This window comes from Fulmarus glacialis, unplaced genomic scaffold, assembly GCF_000690835.1.
Source record: "Fulmarus glacialis isolate BGI_N327 unplaced genomic scaffold, ASM69083v1 scaffold5173, whole genome shotgun sequence".
Classification (NCBI taxonomy): domain Eukaryota; kingdom Metazoa; phylum Chordata; class Aves; order Procellariiformes; family Procellariidae; genus Fulmarus; species Fulmarus glacialis.
The window spans coordinates 39,734-60,431 of NW_009204754.1; the positions used below are offsets into that span (position 1 = coordinate 39,734).

General features: G+C 38.1%; 1 protein-coding gene across 3 annotated transcripts in view; it reads right to left on the bottom strand.

Moving 5' to 3' along the window:
• ACTN2 (actinin, alpha 2) overlaps positions 1–18,917 on the bottom strand; it is a 44,523-nt gene extending 25,606 nt beyond the window's left edge. For all 3 annotated transcript variants that reach the window (XM_009575093.1, XM_009575092.1, XM_009575091.1), the window contains exons 1-7: positions 18,809–18,917; positions 17,389–17,508; positions 11,213–11,299; positions 10,036–10,123; positions 7,881–7,959; positions 4,199–4,280; positions 1,951–2,036 (exon numbers count right to left, since the gene is read on the bottom strand). In XM_009575093.1, the coding sequence (XP_009573388.1) occupies positions 1,951–2,036; positions 4,199–4,280; positions 7,881–7,959; positions 10,036–10,123; positions 11,213–11,299; positions 17,389–17,508; positions 18,809–18,833 (567 nt within the window). In that variant the 5' untranslated portion in view covers positions 18,834–18,917. The remainder of the gene's footprint in view (positions 1–1,950; positions 2,037–4,198; positions 4,281–7,880; positions 7,960–10,035; positions 10,124–11,212; positions 11,300–17,388; positions 17,509–18,808) is intronic.
• Positions 18,918–20,698: the final 1,781 nt, after the last annotated feature.

Below are 20,698 nucleotides of genomic sequence, written 5' to 3' on the forward strand. Positions count from 1 at the left end.
ACAAGACAGGCAGGGAAATTAAATCCTGAGGATGAAGGAAAAATATCATCAACTACTTTAAGGGTTCTTTTTTTTTTTTTTCCCCACATACATTGGGTTATGTCCATTTGTAGGCTAGAAATGTATGAAGCAGAACAGTGGGAAATACCACATTCTCATGTACCACATGAGAATCCTATCCTATATGCCAGATCTGCTACTGATGTTCTTGCCTTTTATACTAGTACTTTGATCCACAAATAATTCTGTTGGCTTCAGAGGGAACCAGGCACAAATACTGTGTTGGATGTCTTCTGTGCCTTTCTGCATCTTTAGGCATCTTTGAAAATCTAGCCCTAAATTACTACTCAGCATGAGTAAGTCTAGAATAGTCTCAATCTCCAAAAGACAAACATTCTTTTACGCAGCAAATGCATAAGATGATGATGGAGCAACAAAAAACAACTCCATTTCACAGTATCTTCAAATACAGTTTTTCTGAAATAGTCTTTATAATCACCAAATAAAGACCCAAAATTAGAAACAGGAATATCCACTGGAATTAAAGAAGTTCAACTTGCTACACAACATTTCACTAAAACAGGTTCAAGTGTTGGTTAAAAACAAGTATTAGTGCTCAAGTAATACTTGCAATTGTTAATTAAAACCACAAAGTAATAAATTAGGTTTTTTTAATAAACTAGTGGAAATGTGAAACAACCAATCAAAACCACAGCAACCTGAAGGGACAGTTGATTAATACCTGCTCTGCTCCAGCAAAAGCATGGTAGAAGCAGGACACATATGTCATGATAGCTCTCTCATCAGGTTTGGGAGTGTTCACAATATCTACAAGAGGTGGGGAGAAATTAAAAGAAAACAAAACAAAAAAAGGAATCGAGGAGTAGAAAACAGGATGAATAAATAAAAGCACAACATAGTGTCATTCTGATTGTTTTCTTGTCCATAGGTCTGTACTCTAGAAACTCTACAAAGCTGTAATAAATTTAGTGTTAGATTGATGGGTGCTGACAGAATAAAACGTACACTAGAAATTCAACATAAGCTCTTACAAAGAAGTGGAATTTTTTTAATAAGCTTGATCTTGCAGTATTGTCACAGGGAGAGTGACCTTAATTTTACCAGGACTATCTGCTTAAGAACAGGCACGCATATGGTGACTTAGAATATGGGGGTTTTTTGACTAAGACACAGGAAAGACAGACTACATTTTCATCTGGGGAGATGTTCTCTGGAAATTGCATGTGGATTAGTTATAACCTTAGCATTATATATCAGTATTCTTTGTATTACTAATACCTGAAGTATGTCCAACTCTGAACTACCTTGCTTTTTAAAATTTTCCTTCTTTCCATTCTTTCCATGATTCCAGAGCTCTTCTGAGACATCCGTGTATGTTTCTGTGTCTATTTTGCATAGTAGCAATGTTTTATGTTGCTGTTTGTACTTACCATTAAGCACTTAACATTTTAAAAACAATCCTGAAAGCATAAGAGAAGGGTTTATTTTCTGAACATCTGTTATGACGATTTTGACATCTGTAGCAAGAATAATATCCAGCAGGGAGAAAAAAGATGGCATTCTGCTATTGAAATTGTTTTTTCACTACGAGCTTATTTTCATCTTGTATTTTTAAAGGTGCTTCAAATGAATGCACACATGTTCAATTAAAGAGGATAATGACCTCTATCCCATTCAGTAATCAGCTGTCAAAAACCTACTGGATATTATTAGTCGATATACAGAAAGATGAGACAGGAAGGTTTGTTTCTATGGAACAAATGAATAGACTACTACTGGCTCTACCAAGACAGTGGCTGACAGAGAAAATCAGGCAACAGGAAATGAACTCAGCTCTAAGACACTGTCATAGTAACTAGTGAGGAAAAGATCGGAAGAAACAAGACAGAAGGTGAAGGATGAGATCTGATCCATCTTCTACAATCTCACCTTCTGAGCACCAGCAAATGCATGATAGTAACAGGAAACATAAGTCATAATGGCTCTTTCATCAGGTCTGGCAGTGTTTACTACATCTGTGTAGAGAGAAGAGGGTTAACTGCTCAGAAATTCTCACAAGGTACTTCCGTCAGATTATGCTGATGATGCCACCTCAGTGCTGTAAGGATTCAAAATAAATACACCATTATTCAGGTTGCATCTGTTTACTGATATCAGTGCAAAGCTACCTGAGCTTTAGGAATCAGTAAATGGAAAAGATATAACTCTTCCTGAAATTGCAAAACATCTGAAGGCTGAGACTGTACAGAAGGGCATTGCTACCTTCTGTTTTGCGGAAACTTCCAAACAGATGGCATGGCTGGCAGATCTACTGGGTTCAGCTTCACTGTCACTCCAAAGCAACTTCATCTAAATCACTAGAATTATTCCAGAGTTAAACACAGCCACTGACAGTCACAAAATAGGAGTGAGTACAGTGTATATTAGCACAGGGTCCCCGTGACTGACAGGGTATTGACATATACTGGAAACCTGTAGAACTCCGGCAGTCCAGAAATACATTTTGTGCTAAGAAAAGCTTGGAGAGTAACAGTTTTGCAATCCCTGCACCAGTCTGTCTTTTTAGTTAATAGCATAAATCACAGAAGAGTTTGGCTTGGCTGGCTGATAGCTTTGTCCCTATTATGGCAGGAAAGAGTAGAAGTATAGAGAAGGTGCAATCAAGGTATGGGTACATTGGTAAAAATGGACCTTTTCAATACTTAACAGAGAAAGGCAGAAAAAGGTGGTTTTAATTCAATTACGGCTGAGTGATGAATGATGCTAGTGCAAGCTGCAACGATTCCTGCCAATGTAAGGAGTGAAAAGATACTGGTGTGAAAAGACCCAGGAATGAGGTCACAATTTCTAATATTAACAGTGAGATTTCTAAGTTCAGGACCAATGAATTTACTGATTTTGCATCTACTTCACATAGTTGTGAACAAAACTTTGCAAAGTTTCCACTGAGAACACGGTGGAAGTAAAGAGAGTAAAAAGTGATGGTGTATACTTAGAGGGTGTTAGAAGAAGCATGATTTCATTTCCCCCTCCTCTGCCAAGAAGTAGGATAATAAGAAAAGGGCTAGAACGTGCAGAAAATCTGGTGAGGAGAGAAAAAGGTTTCTCATTGTATGTGGAGAGAAAAAATGAGGAAAGGAGAATGATAGTAGGAGGTGTTCAATGGTAAGGAGGTAGCACTTCTGTTTATTCCTTGCACAGTATTTCAGAGTAAAATAATTAAGTGCTGCTTGAAAGGGGAATTGCAGTTCAAAAAATGAAACCAATTAGTTTTGAAGCATGAAGGTAAAACCAAGAAACCTCTTCAATGAAGAGGTTACAACTTGGATTTTCCAAATCATCCTGTATTGGCCTAACTTTCCTACCAAAGACTTCAAGGGGAGCAGATACAGTGAGTTTGAGTGCTCTGGATAATTCCCATGTTATCACTGCTCTCCTGACAAGCCACCAAGGCAGAGTCTGCATACTTGGAAAAGAATGCTTTGAACTTGTGTATGCAAATTCCAGTATTTTGGCACCATTTTTTGCCTGGAGTACAAAAGTTTGGTCATCTTGAAAAAATTCAGAAAACTTTAATAAATATTTCCTTGTTATTTGTCAACCAAATCTAAAGATTATAGGAGAAACCAAACATGAAACTATTTGTTAAAACTATCACTGTAAAAGGTTTACAATTAAAATAAACCAAAAAAATTGCTTCCCTCAACCTTGCTTTCTTTCATAGGAAGCATGTTGTTAGTATATTTTGAAAGTTCTGTACTTCTATTTCTATTTCTGGCCCTCTCACTTAAACATTTTTAAAAGTCAATATGCTTTAAGCTGCTAACAGTTGAATTTCCCTTTATTAGACTTAGATTTTAATTTCTTAAAGGCAAGGATTATCTTTTGATCCTGCATTTCACCTCATTTATCACAGTGGGGCCATGTGCTGAGGTTAGGGCCCAAAGAATTATAATACATACAAACAATAACAAACAATAAGGAATGAAGCAAAAAGTGAGTGAAATCATCCAATACATGGGGAACAAGAGGGAGAACATTGTTTGAAAATAAAGCAGGTTGCTCCATTATGATTCATGTGGAAGGAATGTTGAAAATTTGCTAGATACAAAACAAAAGAAGTTTTACTGTCTCCTGCTTGTGAGTAACACAAACTTCAGTAAGATACAACTCTCACCTTCTGCATCCAACATCTTAGGGATATCCAAATGCTTTTCAGCAATTTCCATGGCAAGGTTGATATTTCCTATGGGGTCATCCTGCATTAAAGAAGAAAATACAATTAGTCAAAGATAGAAGTTTTTCCTTGAAGCAAGACTACAGTAGGTACACTATTCTGTTTTTCCAAACTGTAAACTGGAGTCACAACTTTTGTCCTATCTACTGCTATACTTTCAAAAGAAAACAGTAATAAGCTATTACGTACCACTAGGACTCTGCTGCAAATATATTCTGGAGGGGAACATAGATAACATATGCAGTGTACACTCATAATTCTGAGCTAATTCTGAATTAAGTCCAGCAGTAATACATACAGTTAAGGCCACTGGTCATAGAATCATAGAAGGTTGGAAAATCATTAAGGTTGGAAAAGACCTCTTAAGATCATTGAGTCCAACCTCTAAGATCATCAAGTCCAGTAGGCTATACTAGACTGTTCATCACAAAGTTAGTCCTGCATGTTTTTATACCTACTATACGTTATATTAGAGTGATATGAATTCTACTGAGTTCTCTCTGTTGGTCAGGTGCATGCATAAGAAGCAAGCACAGACGGAAGAACAGTTCTTCAGAAGTAGCAAAACTTCCCAGTTTTGGCTTGGACAGACAAATCTGTAATGCCTCTATAAATTGAATTTTAGAGCTGTGGAAATTCAAGAACTTCCTCAGGTTTTGAGATTTTCATTTTGGGTTTTGAAGGAAAGAGAAAGGAAGCAGTGAGCACAGTTCAGATAAACAGCATACATTTCATGTCTTACACTACAGAGAGCTATTGCTGACAACAGAAGAGCGTGTCAGATTAGGGCTGCTCTTAAGGCAGCCTTCCCATATCAGCCTGGAGAGAAAACACCCTATGTGAAATGGCAGTTCATGCCATTAATGCTATTATTATTTTCATGTATTCACAAACTGCTAAATGATCATAGCCACTCTCAACAATGCCAGTGTCTACAGAGAGAGGTTGGGAAAATAGGACACAGAAGAGCAAAGTTGGAGATGCTGGAGGGCACTGAAAAAAATGTTAACAGGTTCAGCCTGGAGAGAAAACACCCTATGTGAAATGGCAGTTCATGCCATTAATGCTATTATTATTTTCATGTATTCACAAACTGCTAAATGATCATAGCCACTCTCAACAATGCCAGTGTCTACAGAGAGAGGTTGGGAAAATAGGACACAGAAGAGCAAAGTTGGAGATGCTGGAGGGCACTGAAAAAAATGTTAACAGGTTTTGTGTAGGGAACACTTTCTATAAAGGGATCTAGTCTCAAGCATGTAAGTTTCACAGAAGTCTGTTTCTCATGCACATACATATACCAGGTATCATAAGCAGTAATGCCCATGACACGTCTTTCTATAAACATATCATTCTAGATAGCCTTTCCTTAAAAAGCTGCATGTTCAATAAAATGTGTTATGAAGAAGAGTTTATACTTAAACCTAACAATTTGGGTATAATAGAATACAAAGTCTCTAATCATAATTTCTCACTCTATCATCATTTAGCAGCTTTGTGCATCATTGACATTAAGAGGAACTTAAAATGTGAACGATATTTAAAACCCATTAATCTATTTTTGCTATTACACAAGACACCATGTGTAATACAACATTTACTAAATGTATATACAAAAACTCCTACTGAAATTAAATGGGACAAAAATACACTAAATCTAAGTGAGACCTATTGACTAGGTTAAAACACCTTGCTTATGGATGAGTGATAAGCACCTCCTGTTTGTGTGCTTGGTACTAAGTCCATGAGTAGACAGTGCTCCACTGGTAAAGCATGTGTTTAAAATCACAGCAACTTCTGAATAATGGGAGGAGATCTCCATCACCCATCCTTTTAAACAAAACTACAAGCCATAGTAACTAAAAATCTCTGCTACAGCTAAAGAAATACCTCATCTAACTTGTCATAGTCAAGAAGATCAGGCCTGTGTCTATGGATAAGGGCGTTGAAAGCAAGGCCATCTTTCCAGCTACAAGTTCACACAAAACACATTGGTGAGAAAAGGAAAAGACAGCATGCAGGAGATAAGAAACCAAGAAACAAGACACCAAGACAGCTGTTAATGTAACCAAAATGAGCAGTCAATCAAACACAGGCAGGTCAGGAAAGCAAGATCTATTTTGGGATTTTTCTGCATGTGCTTTACGTGCCACAGCTCAGACTCAGTTTGAAACCTGACCTGTTCTTATTTTGGAAACATCTAAGAGCAAAATAGTAATGCCGAAGCAGATCTGCTTGTGTTCTATTCCCTTTTTTCAGCACTCATATATAGGATAGTTGTACTGTGAAGTTTTTTAGTAGTCTACCACTTTTCAAAGCACAAACTCAATCAAACTAACTTCTGTTTGTGCCATGCTTAAGCACATGTACACAGAGACAGGTAGCTTAGTCATTCCAGGAATCTGTTTACCCGCAGGAAAGGTTGTATCTAGAATTAGAGAACAAACTGGTGTGGATGGCTAATATTTTGCCCTTTGGTTCAGATCTGCAGTTGTCTTTACAACTGCCTAAATTAAAGTCTTATGTGTTTAGGAATAAGTTCATTTAATTTTCATCACTGCACACCTTGGGGATCCCAGCATAAACTTAACATATATATAAAGTAGACTAAGTTTTCAAATAATTTCATTTCATTCATTTATCTTTTCCCTCATCAAAGGCTTTCTGATAACAGTTGATTCCACTAGTAAAATCAATTTATAATGGAAGGGATTGGAATGGAAAATATAGTCTATGATTTACTCTCTCATCAATGAAAAGTTGCACTCAACAAATTAAAACCTTGATTAAGTTTTCTGTTTTACTGGTGTTTACGTGAGACGTCAAGATGCATTCATTCCAGAGAGCAGAAAATGGTGCATATGTATTGAGAGCCAACATGAAACGACAATATTCCAGTTTCTAAGTTTTATTCTTCAGTAATGATACCCAGAAATTCTGACATTATCACTTGCTCCTCATTCCTCTCTCTCAAACCAAAGTGGCTCGTATCTTTTAGAAAACATGCATTTTGCCATGAATAGCACACTGTAATAAAATAGTTTTGTAATCCCCATGAGGTACTACGTAAGGCAGTTAAGATATCAGTTTTGTTTCGACTTGTCTGGAAGTATAGGTAGAAGTATAATCTAAGAATTGGTGAATTTTTTCTATGTAAGACTAGTAACTTATTGCGTACTCCTAATTACCACGGGTAGTGTTTGTTCTAAAGAATCTTAGGATTAATCATAATCTTATTATTTACTGCTCTGCAATCTACAGTCATTTACACAGATACAAAACAGGATGGACTGTACAATACTATCAGTGGTGAATGGAGAATTCCAATGTATTTGTTTTATCATCCATATTGGGCAGCATAAAAGACTTCTTCAACTGCCTGGCAGCTGAGGACCAGATTATTTGCAATTAAATGCTAAACGCATTATAATGGGAAGGAAAGAAGGACGCAGGACAGTCACGAGGTCCTTTCCTCCATGTCACTGTTTTTTTGGAGGGAGCTTAGAAAGCCAGTCAGAATTAGTATGCACTCCTCAGCTTGCCTTTTAGAAAACATGCTAAGCAAACCAGAAGTGAGCCAAATCACTGCAGGACAGCATGCTGTACCACCCAGACTGATGACCTTATTTAGCTTGGAGTAGTCAATAAGATCAGGTCGGTGTCTGTGGATAAGTGCACATAATCCAAGGCCATCTTTCCAGCTTTACAACAAAAAATAGAATGGAAAAAAATTAGTTAATAAAGTCATGGCACTTTGCAGTTTGATCCTTGCTCAAGGCTTAAAATCAAGCCGGAACTCTGCTGTCAAATCCTGACACTTACGTTCTGTCAACTCTCATCCCTCTGAGCTTTTCTGTTACTGTACTCTTCTTCCTGTAGTACATATCTTACTCTACAGTCCATACACACTTGAGGACTCCATAATACTTTCTAGGCAATGTACATTACGTGCAATAGTCCCTGATTTCAATCACTTAATTTGTGCAGTGTTCCAGGACAGCTCAGAGTAACATTCATCAATGAAAATGCATAATCTGCTATTACACTTACAGCATGTTTGCAAAAACTAAAAGGAGAGCAAACCTGCAATTACTTGAATTTGCTGAAGCAACTGGCTTTTTCTGTGTCAGTTATTTCAGACAATTTATTTCAGACAGCACCATGTTGTGCTCATAGAAGTAAGAAGTCATAAATCAGCTTAGTTTATTTAAAACATTTCACACATATGACAGCTTCGATCTGAGCTCTTAACTTCAGCGTAACTTCAGGCCCACTACCTTTCAAGGCAAAAATAGGCAATGAATGGAGCTACAAATAACATCTACTTGGAAAGATTATGAAAGGCTCCTTTCAGCCAGAAGCAATTATTCTGAAAGATACGTTATGTAAACACTTTATGCAATGACTGGGACTGTGGGTTTGAGGTCTTATCCTGTGCAGTAATTTCGTGATACTAAACATGTTAACACTGTTAGAATCCCTGTCACTGAGATGTCTGGGTAGATCCTTCAAATAACAGAACCATCTCCACTAAAAATGTAATACAGTTAAGCAGAATACACATACATTGTATAATATAAAATCATCCAGAAGGTAAAACTGAATCAAAATGAGCACCAAACTAACAAAAAGCTTTTTTCCAAAAGGTATAGACTAAAATGGTCTGGACAGCCTATTGTAAAGTAGTTCTATAAGAGCCGATCAACCCAAATATTAATCAAGGTACTTCCATTCAAGATGTTTTCCCCATACCATGTATCAGACTAGCATATGTATGTATACACACTAAGATTCTGATACTGTAACTTACAGTATACCCTGCATCCGTATAAAGCTCTACTGAAATATACCTCTATATATTCAAGGAAAATAACACGTAACAAATTTCAGATCTCTTAAAGGCAATACAGGGATTGTAAATCAAACAAATTCTCTTTATCTGTGGATGCATGTGTGAACCTTAGCTTCTCTATCACCACATGTGCTTTAGGTGCTGCACATTAAGAATGAATTCGAAACACCAAAACACTGTAATGCAGAGCTCTTGTTGTAAGTACTGTAAGGGTTTCATGGAAGGCAAGATCACATGGTTAAACAGTGCAAATGGCAAGTCACGTAGTTTAATGAGGTGGGTCACCAGCAGAGCTACAGGAACTAGCCCAATTCCTGGACAACAAAACTAGGCATATGGCCTGGAACTCCCTTTCTAGCCCTTAATGAAAACACAGAACCACAAGGCTGGAGCTTCACTAAATTTTCCAAATTAGGTAATGATCCTGATTCTGAAAACAGACATGTTTAAAGTGCTGCGGTTGTGTACTGAGTGCATTTTTGGCTCCTGATTTATAGTTACGTTACAAAATAATAAAGACTGATTCATCATAATGAGATATTTGCATGCTCAACACATTGGTATTTTTGCCAAGAACAGTCTATACCTACAGTGGCTTTCATTTGAAAGCAGTCATTTGCCAAGTCACTATGCTGCGGTACTCAGATACTCCCATACACCAAGGACCTCTAATAATGTAATATGGTCATTCTGTATGTAGTAGGGATTTTTTTCCTTTTAAATAGTAACTATGGAAGCCATGGTAAATAATGCCAAAGGCTAACCAAAATACGACTCTGAAGATAGAGCATGAAAATTTGAAAAAAGTCTAGTTAACAGTGAAGAGTGAAATTCTCCTGTCAAATATATACCTACAGAACTATGGCAAAAATCTCACCTAAAATATTTTAGACTGCTTCTAGCCCTTGAAATAATGGAAGTTTACCTAAGATGGAAGTTCTGAATGTTCACATTTCTGTAAGGGGCAGTTTTTCTTTGACACCACAGCAGCAGCCCTTCTTTGGCAGAGGTCTCTGAAAAAGACACCAGGGAATAAAAAAAGGAAAAATGTAAAAAGTGCTCAAGTAATTAATTTCTTGTCATCTAAAATGTGGTCAGCCACTTGAAACTGGTTGGCATAAGACAACATTTAATCCTAAAAGACACTCATACAAATGGACTAATGGGGCTCCATTAGGACACAGAGGTCAGCTCAACGGGAACAAATCAGACTAGGGTCTCAGCCTGCACAATAATTCTTCGATATTAGAAGTTTAAGAAATTATATTGGTTGGATAGCAGAATTATATATGGAGAAAAACACACAATACAAATATAATAGAACTAGACATAAAAGATCGTGTTGGTGCCTACATGAAATACGCTTGTAGCCTCAGTCCATTTGCTTACAGGGAGGTGTAAGTGCTGAAGAAACACCTTCATTGTCTGAACCCTATGGGCATCTGAATGCATAAGTAAAGGACAGAAAAGATTCAAATAGACCATTAGGTCCACATTTAATGTCCCACAAATTATGGGCAGGACAGCATACAGAGCTTGAATTGACTTTACTTCTGTTGAAAATTGAGATTAGTTTCTAGAATTCTAGACTTTTCATAGCATAGACTTGATTTAAAGAGTATTGTAACTACAACACACTTTCTGGAGCCAGTTACCAAGTGAAAGTTACGAAAAAAAATTCTGAAGCACTGGGGGGAGAAAAAGCGATAGAAAGAAGAGGGATATAATCAGATAATATTTGCAAAGAATGTGAGAAATGGAGAGGACTAAAAAAAGTATGTTGGAAATAGGACTACCATGCAGGGTACAGCATAGTTTCAGGCCACTGAAGCTCAGAAACACAGGCATGTTTCTATCCCTGTAACTAAGGGACACGCCCAGAACTTCTGCATTTAGAAAGTTGGCTTTCTCTGTCAGGATAAGGAGAGTAATTACTTTTTCTCTCCAGAATTTTTTTTTTTCACCAGGTAGGGAACTTGCAGTATCATTTTCTGCGAAAAAATAATTCATTTTTAGAACACTCATCTCACTTGTGCACAATTCATATAAAAATGTCTTTAAACAAATTTCCTAATTATTTAACATAGTTGCATTACTATTACCTTCCACTGAAATATCCTGAATAGCAAAGCGAAGGATGATAGTCCAGATCATACCCAGTGTCATTTTCACATTGCCGTCAACAATTTCTAAGGTGAAAAAAGAGATAGTAGTAGTATTTAGAATGTGTTTTCCATTTTCTCTTATTTTAATCATATATTTCTATAAATAATATATTGTATCTAATAAATTTGTTATATTTCTACCATAATTCTTTATCAACACAGAGTTCTCCTGGGTTCATTTTTCAACAAACTCATGCTTGTGCTACCCTGGTAGTAGGACTGAAGATTACTGAGGTTAAGGTCACTTCAACCCTTCCATGCTAAAAGGTTTCACTCCAGGTAGTTGTAACTGCCTCAGATCTTTATCTTTTAGGCTGACTTTTTCAGAGAACAGCCTGAGGGGAAATACTTATTTAAAGTTTGAAATTTAAAGTTTGAACAATATCAGCCTTTCTGTTTTAAAATACAAAGAACTGAAAAAAACATGGTCTTACCCCAAATTTTTAAGAAGCCACAGGACATGAACAATATTATTTTTTAATAAAATGGTACTCAGAAATTTCCCTATACTATTTAGACCTTTTTGAGAATTTTACCTGTAGTGCCAGCACAGACTAGATACGAAGAACAGCTCAAGAGACACAGCACCTCCTGAGACTAAGCTACATAGCTTCCTGCTAAGCAGTTCAGAAACATGGCCACGAGGTTGTAATGTCTTACAGCTCTGATGCCTATGCACATTTATGTATCTTTAATATAAAATGGGATTTTTTACCTTTGGGCTCTCAATTTGTTTCAAGACTGCTTGAGTCTACCTACAACACAGGGCATTAGGAAGGTGCTTTCTCCAACCCTTCTCACACATACATGGGAGTCCCTTCCACAAGCCAAGTCAGAATCCAGTCCTCCTACATTGTAATATGAACAGTGATACCACTTAAATTTCTCAACACCAAAAAATGTACTGCCAGACCACTTAAGTGTGGTGATAATGTTAAATCAATCTGAAAAGTATGGCAAGAGACTCAGAAGAACATAGTGAGACTATAAGGAGGGTCCAGCACTGGAAGGGGAGGAGGTGGGACAATGAGAGAAGGGAACTGCAGACTGCCTTTCCAGTCACCTCACACCAAAAGAGCAGTGGAGCAGGGAAGGCACCAGCTGCTCCCCTACTTGAAAGTCACCTCCAGCCATCCTCAAAAAGTGGAGCAGCTGTAGCTGCCTGGGGGCCCACTGGTATTCTGGGGAAGGAGCAGGAGGAATTTCCTCAATTTAACGTCAAATGCCAATAGAGGTGCCAGCAGAAAATGCAGTCGCTCTGCTACTTAAAAGTTGCCTAAATCCAGGGGCAACTTTTACAGAACAAAGCAGCTGCTAGCTCCAAGACTTGAGATACATGTTAAATTGCAGCAGTATGTGACACAAGCTGTCATCTGAACCTATCAAAGTAACAAATGTGGTAGGAGATATGTCACCCATCACTAGTCTATACTTACTTTGCTAGTGTAATAATCCAAGTTTATATATGAATGGCTATTTTTCCGCTTTCCCCTTTGGGTCCTACACTAATTTTCCAGAATTCTTACCTCATTTTGTCTGCCTTCCATGCATTATTACTATCTTATTGGCCCTGAAAGAGCTCAAGTGTCTTCAAATCTCAAAACTAAACTCTTTCAGCCAAAAAAGACCAAATGGCAATTAGGGCATGTAGCTACTTCTCTCTCCTCCCTCCTCCTCAGTCAAATATTTCATTGTATTTTGATCAGATGTCTGATATGTATATACAGTAAAGATGAATTTCTTCAAATGTAAAATAAATGAATTTAAATACTCAGGAGGCATTGCGAATTGTCAGGCCATCAATTCATGGATTTGCATAATCACTAAATTGTTGTTTTGATTTACATATCCGTATGTACACACAGACAGAATGAAAGAGCAAGAGAGGGAATTTTCTATGTTGTGCCTCAGGAGAATTTTCAAGCTATTTGCCAGCTTTGGTTTCTCATTATCTACTGCTAGCATAAAACACAAAAAAGACATGTATAAAAGACAAGGAAAAATATCTAAACAAAAGGAAAACAAAGTCGCTAAATGTTGAAAAGTATCAGTGACGAAAAAATACTGATTCATTCCTATCATTTTCCTCTACAGGTCAATAGAAGACTTCATTATTTTCTTCACACTGCCTGCTTGCTCTGGGAGGAATATAGTTCCTACACCTCACATATGTAAAGCTACAGCTTTCTGGGGAAAAAGGTCTTGCTGACCTATAAGGACAGGAAAGGAGAGAAGGGAAAGGGAAGGGGAAACAATAAAAACTGCCTAGGGAAAAAGCTAAGCAAAGCAGTGTGGCAAGTTCTCAAAGGCATTAGTTTCAGTTTTTTATTCTGCTTTGGCTTTATTAATTTTTTTTTATTCTAACCTTCTTGTAGCAGATTCACAGATCATTTGGTCTTTAATATTTCTTCCGCTCCCCAGAAAAGCAATACAGACGTGTTTCCTATTAACAGGATACTTCTTTTTTGTGGTTCTCCATATCTCAGTTCATTTCATTCAGGATCCAATTACCTTGCAAATGGAGTTATTGCACTTTTTTAAAACTTAAGGGAAAACTTCTAACTCCTGGACTGTGAATGGCTGATAAGGACTACTTGCACAGCTTTTGCTTTAGCTTCTTGACTCTCTAGTCTCATTTCATCACCAATGGAGAGAAAGACTCTTCCACAAGACAGATCAGAGTACCTAAATTGGACTTCTGCTCAGCATCACAGTTAAAAGTGATCACCTCTCTCTTTCCACTCCACAGACAGCCCAAGGAAGTCAGCCGCAGAACAGTAATGGTGGCTTTAAAGAATACCCCTGGCTCCTTAAAAATACTAAATTGAACTTTGTACAGATGTCCCACAGGAATTGCAGTTTAATCTTTTTTTTGAGGCCCCATTTTAAATGCCAGTTGGTCCCCTTGGGCCTACACGCTCTTCACCACTCAGCATGTCAGATAATAAAACATGATCCTCAGCAGATTTAGATACAAAATTTTCATGCTTTGGAAATTAAAAAGCATTCCAACCATCCATGTAACTCAGAGAATGCCGAAACAGATGGGTGCAGACAAGCCCATATGCCCCATGCTCACACATAGGGGCAGTGAGTTAAGGGGTTAAGGACTTTGATAACAATACAAGCTTAAGGAGCCTGTGCTCTGCCTCCTTGCTAGCATTCATTCCATCTTCATACTATAATGACTGCCCAGTCAACAATGCTGAAAAATGCAACAAAAGAAAAAAAAGAGAGGTGAAGTGTGTTTTGAAACCAGATCAGATTGCTGATCCAGTCTCCAGCATAGCTACAGAAACAGTTGTCAGCCCAAGTGATAGGGTAGGGCTGTGAAGTGTGGGAGCAAGTATGCAGGACAAGGGGGCACAGGGACTCTTTAAACACTGGTGCTAGAGGTCCCAACACTGTGAAACTGTATCCAGTCAGATGTGATACTGCATTGCTGCATCAGCACAGCACTGTCCTTTAGATAACAAATTTAGTATAGAGGGGATGTGCCTTAACAGGGCACTAAGCACACCTGGGCCAGAGCTGGCTTTGTGTTCAGCCTGTTTAGAGTAGGAGTGGAAGGCACACGAATCTATCTGCTCCTGCCCACATGGATGTAATCTAATGTGTGTTAGTAGCCATACTTGACATAGTGCGATGTCTTACAATGACAGGTTCCTCTCTGCATCTAAGCTATGACAGTAGCAGTGGATTTTTCTCCTGTGCTTCCATCCAAGAATTTAAAACTTTTTTTTAATGCTAATGAATGAATTTTTGCTTCTAATCCCTCAATTTTACAGATCAAGAATTCCAGAAACAGGCAGTAAAAGCCTGCAGCACAGCCAAGAACATCACCTTAACCTCCTGGCTTACTAACTATGGCCGGCTGTTACATGCAGGAAGAAATACTGAGTGCAGCAACTGGCTGAGAAGCTGGAAGAGGTTACTGCCTCTTGTTCCCGCTTCCCTCCCAGAGGGAATTACCTATTATCACAGAGCATCTAAGCTCATGCCAGTTGCTGCCAAGGAGAACAGCAGGGTTAGGTTAAATGGTTTTAATGGCTGATCTGATGCTTTGCCTTCAGGTGATATAGAAAGTGCTCAAGGGCTGCTCCATAGACTGAGCACCAATAAGCAGGGCAAAATGAGGGAGATGGGAGTGCAGAGGGCCGGCCTGCTCCTTTCAGGAGCAGATATGAGCTGATGTATCTCGGTTTAAATACTCCAGCCTTGCTTGAAGAACCTAGGTGTGAAAACACTAGTACATTGTGCAAACTGCAATCAGAGAGAACCACCACTCTGTCCCACAAGATACTCCTTTTGCTACACTCTTGTTTTCAGTCAGGAAGCCTCAGAGTCCCAGCACAACATGACAGAAACTACCATTCATTTGCTCCACACTCTGTACTCTCCGTATTTCTGCACCAGCTAGCAAACAGGCTTCTGTATTCTTAATTTTCATTTCCACACATTAATTGTCTCTTCAGTACCCTCTGCTGTCCGTTCAATGCCATGTCGCTCTCAGAATAACCATAACTGCAGAGGTTTAGGGTAGTGGCATATTTTTCCATCCCACTTCATTTAATTGAGCAAAGGGCCCAGCTGCCCCTGACTGCCTGTACAACTGATGCAGGGAGCCAGGCACCTCTGAAATGCAGTAGAGTTCCTCTGAGATCTGAAGTGCCTTTGGGAATTGCCGGTTTCTCCCCACTGATGATATATTCCCCAAAAAAGCTCTCTGTTATGTGGCTAAAGATAGATGGTATGGATTTGGACTCAGATGGCCCACCCAGTTCAGTCTCAAACGAATAAAGGGTGAGTTCAAACAAATGCTCTGCCCAGAGAACACGCATTTCTTGGAATTTTGGAGTTCTAGATCTAGAAACTGAACACATTTGGTGAACGATACTGGAGGAACCAACCGGGCTAGGTCAAACCGGAATCAATGAATGCTGATAGATCTCTCCATTACTTGTACAGATGCCCCTATCCCACCTAATGAATCTTCCTGCTCCAGCCACAATTACAGAAAGCTCCCTGAGATAAAGATTTGGAAGCCAGAATAAGGACATATATAAAAGCCTGGAGAAATCAGAAAACAGGAAGAGAAGGCTCATAAATCGATCTAAAAAGGCCTAGCAATGTGAATATAATATGGCTAGTGTTTCTCACCGTGATACTGAGGCTACAGCCAGAGTTTTTCTCTAAGGACGTGTTAGAGGATGCCCCCAGAATGGACAGCACAACATTGAGGCTATGGAATCAAAAGTAGTTGGATATCATGCTAGCCACATCACTCCTTTGTATGGTAATGGCTATGCAAAGCATTATGCAAATATCTCCATGGAGCAGCTAGTCCCAGACAGACCTTTGTGCTTTTTAAACAATTGAATCTCATAGGAGGCATAGGTTCATTTGTAGTGAAAGCCTGCCTTCTTTTGCTCAGAGTTTACATCTATCAGCATTTAGCTAGCCAACTGCATGTTTTTATTTATTACCTGAACAACAGAACAATAACAAAGTAATAACTTTAGTAAATAACATCCCGTCCCACTTTCTTCATATGTTCAGTCTCTCCCCAGCTACCATAATTTCTTTTGATCACTCCCTTAACTCTACATCTGAATTCTAGAAACACAGCTGCCATCCACAGCCAATCTCATAATAAAATGGGAGTAGGTCCCAGCCACCTGGTAGTGATGTCAGCCTTTGTCTCGTCTGAATAATATCTCCTAAAGATAAAAAAAGATCCCAGACTGGATAAAGCACACCCTAGAATCCAACCTGATTTCTAAAGGAGTTCCTCATTTTTAATAATGTATAGGAAAAACGTAATGCTCTGAAAGAAGAAATCATTATCTGAACATCCACTGAAACACAGACAATTCAATTTAACCTTGGAGAAAAACTAATCTTAGAGCCCATTTATACCCCATCCCTCTCCAGGTGTCCACAAATTTCCACCTCTCGTCTTTTCACAGATATAGGTCAGCAATCAATGTTAAGGGATTTTTGAGGCACCCATATGTAGAGAACAGCCTGCGCAATTTGGCCAAGGGTCTCTGTCAGACTTCTTTGCAATGTGAATACCTAAATAAGGTGCATTGTCAAGCTCTGTCACATACCTTCTGCACCAATTGACACAAGTTTCACTCCTTTGCTGGCGATATAATCCAGAGCTTTGTTGACATTAGCAATTTTATGGAAGCGCATCTTCCCTCTGTCTGGTTTCGGTAGTCTTTCCCCTGCAGAATAACAAATTTAATGTGTTTACTGTTACATACACCTGGCTACAGACACCCAAGTGATTAGAACTCAAGAGTGAAAGTGCCCTGAACACTGTCTAAAAGTTAGCAGTTATTTTAACAGGTATTTTTCTGAAAGAATGTCAAATGGCTTTGAACAAAACCCTGAAGAGAAAATTCAAATGCTGAAACATCTGACTTAGATCTTTCTGATATAGCAGTAAAACCAGAGTAAAATTTTTACGTTTGCCCTAAACATCTGGAAGATATGTGAGTGCTTCCTGCTACTCAACTTCTGGTTCATTGCTACTGTGTTAGAGTAGCTGAATATTAAGAAAGCAGGATGTTCTCAGAGCTCATCACCCTTAACTGTCTGACTGTAAAGAGAGGCTGGACTCTATCCAGTAGATTAGCCATAGCATCCTTCCACATCTGACCAAGAACAATGGCTTTTAACAACCAGTACAGCAGAGCAGCTAATTTCAGAACATAGGCTCATGTGTTTGAATGAACTTATCTTTTCAAATTATCACAAAGAAGAATAATTTCTGAAAATATGACTCTCCATTTCATGACGAGTGATCATTTGAAGATCTTCTTTCTGCACTGAAATCTCCAGCAAAAATGTAAACTGTCTCTTCCACAAAGACATCTTAAAAATCTTCTTGCCTTTTTTCACTTTCATTGTGTGTCTGTAACTTGAGCTATTCCCTTCCCATTCAGGGGCATTCTGAGTGTACCTTGAGGACTGCCCCTCTGAATAACACATAAACACGGGTTACATAGTGTGTTTACATCAGTTAGTCAAAAGGAGTTCTTGGATGTTCCACCCTTCTGAAAAATGAGACCTTTTATTTGTGACTAAATATTGATCTAGTTTTACTTTAGGCACTCATGTTTGAAAGCATTGGTCCATCCAATAAAGTCATTAAAAGCAAAGCAAAACTTCTATACTAAAAGTGGAATAAAATGAACTTGTAACCTAAGTGTAAAGGCTTTTTAATTGTTAGGGGCTAAGACCAGGTCTTCAATGTTTGTGGTTTGTCCAACAACACTGTGATGTCAGTGATACCCTGATACACACTGATATCCTGGAATACAAGCACAAAACAGAAGATTTTGGAGATAAGGAAAAAGCAGAGCTTTTTTAACTCCATTTTGTTTTACAGTGTGTTTCATCTCTCACTTTTCAGCCTACTTAGAGTTTGTGTTCACTGTTTTGAATGGTTAACAATTTTTGTCCTTTTAAGTGTTTCAGTTAGCATGCTGTAAATACATAGCAAATTTTATTTTAGCCAACCTGAGATAACTTCCAAGAGCAGCATCAGTTTGAGGCCGTTTCTGAAGTCCTCCTCAATGTTCTCAATCTGTGTGCCTGCTTTTCTGAGGTGGGAATTGCACCAGGCTGTAAACGTCTGTAATAGTAAGTAAAAAACAATACTTATCAACACGGCATTTTCCAAAACAACTGCTAAGCCATCTGAGTAAACACTGCATCTGAGAGTTTCACTGCTGCCTTACAAATTTGCATGTCCAACTCCATTCATTTCACATGTGTTGCTGAGTTCAAAATTCTTATCCTAGATGTTCATGAAGATGCAAAGAATTGCTTGATAAGAAGCAATATTGTGCTAGATTCTGCTCATAAATGCGTCCCAAAAAAAGATCTATGCATAAAGGCAAAATTTGTCTACTATTTATTACTACACTTAACATTTTATGAGCACATAATTTTATGTTGGGGCTTATCTGTTACACATGCTTCCTGAAAAGAAAGATTGATATAGTATAAAGGAAGCTGTGTGACAGTAAAATGTAGGCAATACCAAGCACAGAAGCAAAAACTTTTACTACTTGAATTCATGCCATGATAAACATTTCTTATACAGACTATCTATGCCAGGGACAAGTAACATGCATTTCTCACAGGCAGGAAGTTGTGAGAACACTCTTCAGGATGAAGTAGCTGAAGAGAGACTTTATACAGCAAGGATACCAGCAAAATTGCATCTGCTCCTACTTGTAACTACAGCAAGAAACAGAATGCCTTTTGAAAACACGGACAATTAGAATGGATTTTGAAAGTTTACAACAATTCAAGCGCAGAAGTTTCATATTCAGACCCTGCAGATATGGCCTGCCTTACCAAGGGTTTTATTTTTAAACTGTATTATATAATTTTCAGAAAACTACCACAACTTCATGAAACACACAAATGCAGACGCTTAGGTTTGCAAGGCAAAAATGGTCACAAAAGCAACCATGAGCATTTCTCTCTCCATGGAGAATAACCAAGTCTGCTTTTACTTGCAGAGATGAAAAGCAGAACTAACTCCATTGATCTACAGAGGTCATATACACATTACCTTTTGCATGAATGAAATCAAAACATGGGCTACTATAAAATTTAGTAGTTAAAATTAGGCTGTTTTCAAATATCCATTACTTCTCAGCCTTCTGACAAATTCTCCTTGCTTTTCAGTGTCTGTTAAGATATATAAAGCAAGTTTGTATTTATTGGGTATTTCACCAGGTATTTAACTCTAGGTATATAATAAGGCCATACATTTTGGTAAGTTAGACTTCAGCTACTTAAAATTGTCAGATATCTGGAATTCCCCTTCTTTTGCTATTTCAAATTACCATAGTTTTAAAAACATTTAATGTAAATAATTTGAAAAATAAAATACATCCTAAATCCCCATTGTCAATATGAAATTTCCTTTGGCCTTCTTTTTTCTTGCCTGTTTCTTTAGACTATTTAATTTGTGATCTCTCAGAAACAGAATAAGAAAGGCCAGTAGATGAAGGCAAAAACTTGCCCTGGAACTGAGTCTTGTAAATTCTAGACAGATTTCATACCTTAAGACGATATGGATTGAATTTTCAAAAACGGTCTTTTCTTAAAAATGCAAATTTCTCTTAAAGAATAACATTTTGATTGTTGGGTTTGGCTCAATTTATGTGAAGAATTTATGTGCAGCTTGTTGGGCTCTTTTCTCAGAGCTCCTACAGTGACAAGGAACAGCTTGCTAAACTTTAGTTTTGTCGACTTCTCCTTTCTAATTGAAAGGAAGAAGCAAGAAGTGCTATGGATATGGGGAGCTCTGCAGTGAAATCCCTAATTCTAGATATCCAGAGAAAGGAGAGAGAAGACAGTATTGGAAGTGGTTCTGGGCAGGGATCCTGT